This window comes from Arachis duranensis, chromosome 10, assembly GCF_000817695.3.
Source record: "Arachis duranensis cultivar V14167 chromosome 10, aradu.V14167.gnm2.J7QH, whole genome shotgun sequence".
In the NCBI taxonomy this organism is placed as follows: Eukaryota; Viridiplantae; Streptophyta; class Magnoliopsida; order Fabales; family Fabaceae; genus Arachis; species Arachis duranensis.
This window is the reverse complement of record NC_029781.3, coordinates 83,190,423-83,193,430: the sequence shown is the minus strand read 5'-3', so window position 1 is coordinate 83,193,430 and position 3,008 is coordinate 83,190,423. Positions and strand designations below refer to the sequence as shown.

At 33.8% G+C, this 3,008-nt stretch overlaps 1 protein-coding gene across 1 annotated transcript; it reads right to left on the bottom strand.

Moving 5' to 3' along the window:
- Window positions 1–512: 512 nt before the first annotated feature.
- On the bottom strand, window positions 513–893 carry LOC107470422 (uncharacterized). The gene has a single exon (XM_016089825.1). The coding sequence runs from the start codon at window positions 891–893 to the stop codon at window positions 513–515; it is 381 nt and encodes a 126-aa protein (XP_015945311.1).
- Between the last annotated feature and the right edge of the window lie 2,115 nt (window positions 894–3,008).

Genomic DNA, 3,008 nt, shown 5'->3' with positions numbered 1-3,008 from the left:
TAGGTTCAAAAATGGACAGGGACCTAATTGTCTCTAAATTTAAATTAGTTAAGGATTTATTTGTCCTTATCTTTTAAACGATATCTTTTTCAAATTATTTTTTATTCATTATATTAATATTATTTTTAAATGAATTATTCAAATTTAAAAATATCATTTATTATGAAACTAAATAAATAATTCTCAAATATAATTTTTAAATATTTAATAAACACTAAAATACGGTTAATACATTAATAATAATAATCCTATGATATAATATTAGTATTATAATCTAGATATTTTCACAATAATAATAATTTACCGGTACGCGTTTTTACGCAATTTTCTGCAGAAAATTACGTTTTCTAACTCAGAAAAATATACTGAGTTCAAATATCATGTTTAAATTTTCTAATTAATATTCTAAATTTTTTAACCTATTTTTGAGCAATTAAATTAATTAATTAAGCGGTTAATTAATTGGGGTTCTTACATTCTCCCCACCAAATAAGAAATTTTGTCCCCAAAATTTAGTGATTACCTGAGATTAGCTCGGGATAATGCTTCCGCATCTCGGACTCCAATTCCCAAGTATTTTCTTCCACTCCTGCTCTCTTCCAAGCTACCTTAGCTAATAGAACTTCCTTTCCTTGCAACTTCTTCACATTAGTGTCATCAATCCGAACCGATGTTACTTGAAGCGTCAAGTTCTCCTTCAGCTCAACCGACTCAGGCTCTAACACATAAGCCGCATCCGACATGTACTTACGGAGTTGTGACACATGGAATACGTCATGTAAGTTAGACAAACACAGTGACAAAACTACTTGGTATGCCACTGGCCCGACTCGCCTCAAGACCTCAAAAGGCCCAATGTACCTTGGATTCAACTTCTTAGTCTTAATCGCCATTCCAATCCAATTTGAATAATTTATTAATTAGTTTGTATTTATCATACTATATGTTCAATAATTTATTGAAAAAGCATATTAATATAATGAATAAAAAAATAATTTGAAAAAAATATCGTTTAAAATATAAAGGCAAATAAACCCTTAACAAATTTAAATCTATAGACAATTAGGTCCCTGTCCATTTTTGAACCTGACACGTCAGCATTTTCCATTCAGAGTTGACAGAGAAACAGTCACAAGGACCGCATTGTGTCACGAAATAAAGGATAGGGACCAAAGTGGATCATTTTTTTCTTGAGGGATCACGTTGTCATTTTGTGAAATGAACAGGGGCCGGATTGGTAGTTTATTCGACATTGGAAAGCCAACTTCCAGAGCTTTTCAACAATATATGATAGTTTATACTTTTTTTTTTGGAATCACTGCCAAACCTGGCGCTAATCCCAAAGAGGACAGAACCAGTGCCAGAACCCCCTACCAGCGTTTAACGCAAGAAAAATGCCAGGAAAATGCCCAAATTTGGGTCAAACTAATCTTTAGTGGGATTTAGCTTTTAATTGTTGTCTTTTATCTTATTTTAGTTATTTTTATTTACAAACAAAATATTTTAGATTTAGAATTGAATATTTTATTTTAGTTTCAAATAAATTTGGTTAGAATAAAAGGGAAAAGATCTCTTGTAATTGGGATCTTCTCTCTTTCACACGTCACACTTTTGGAAGAATCCTGATTTTCTTTGTAAGTATGAGCAATTAAACCTCTTGGTTAAGGTTAGGAGCTCTGTTTATTTATATGGATTAGAATTATTATTCTTCTATTTTAATTAATGTTTTGATTCAAATCTAAGGATTGTTTTCGTTCTTAATCTTATGAACTGGGTGGAACGAGAGTATGACCCTTTTCTACATGAGTTCTTGTGATTCTCGAGAGAGTTATCTCGCTTAAACTACAACTTGAAATCAAATTCCTCCTGAACTGCTAATTACATGAACTGATTGGGATATGTGACATATAATCCTGTTAGTCTTGGATAATTAGGGTGTGGCGTTAAACTAGTTTTCTGAACTTAGCCCTCTAATCAGAATTAAGTGACCACGAGAATGGCGGTTAATGAAGGTTAGAGGAGGCTAAATCACTAAGAGATTAGGGTTTAGAAATTTATGGTTTGCCATAGAATGAATCATTCATTGTTAAAATAGTTGGTAAGAAACTTTAATCCGGAAAGATAAACATCTTTGAAACCTTAACTGTTTTCTCACACTGCTTTCACACCAAACTGTTTACTATTTTCTTTACTTGCTTATTTATTGTTTATGCAAATTGTAACTCACCAAACCCCTTTCTAATTTGCTTGACTAAGTCTAACTTGACAACCATTGCTTGCTCAATCTAGCAATCCTCATGGGATCGACCCTCACTCACCTAGGGTATTACTTGGATGACCCGGTACACTTGCCAGTTAAGCTGTTAGGAATCTCGAAGTCCTGAACCAAGTTTTTTGGTGCCTTTTGATGAGCGGATATTTTATACACTTTTTAGTACTGTTTTCTTAGTGTTTTTGGTTATGTTTTGTGATGTTTTATCAAGTCTTAGTAGGTTTTAGTGCAAAAATTACTTTTTGGATGTTACTTTAAGTTTTAGTGCTTTTCCTATTTTAGGTTATTTTTGTGGGATTCTGGCAAGCTTTAGAAAAATCTTATTCAGAGACAGAGAAAGGGTTGCAGATGCTATCAAATTCTGACCTCCATGCATTCGAACGAGCATTTCTGGAGCTACATAGGTCTAATTGACGCGCTCTCAGTAGCGTTGGAAAGATAACTTTCAGGACTTTCCAGCAATATATAATAATGCATATTATCTTTGGAAATGATGGCCTAAAATGGGTGTTGAACGCTCTACTGACTCCCTGCATGGCATTTCAACGCCCTAAAGGGAGCAAGCCTGGCGTCCAACGCCCCAAGAGGAGTCTCAACACGTGGATTCACCCCAAGATCAACCCAAACACTCACCAAGGGGGCCCAAGAAGTGGATTTTTGCACTAAGAGTCCAGTCTATCTTATTTCGGTAATCTCTAGTTATTATATTAGTATTTAAAGGAGAAGATCACCCATG

Bases quoted from the DNA above. Each gene is read 5' to 3' on its own strand.
- LOC107470422 (XM_016089825.1), bottom strand. From the start codon at position 893: ATGGCGATTAAGACTAAGAAGTTGAATCCAAGGTACATTGGGCCTTTT.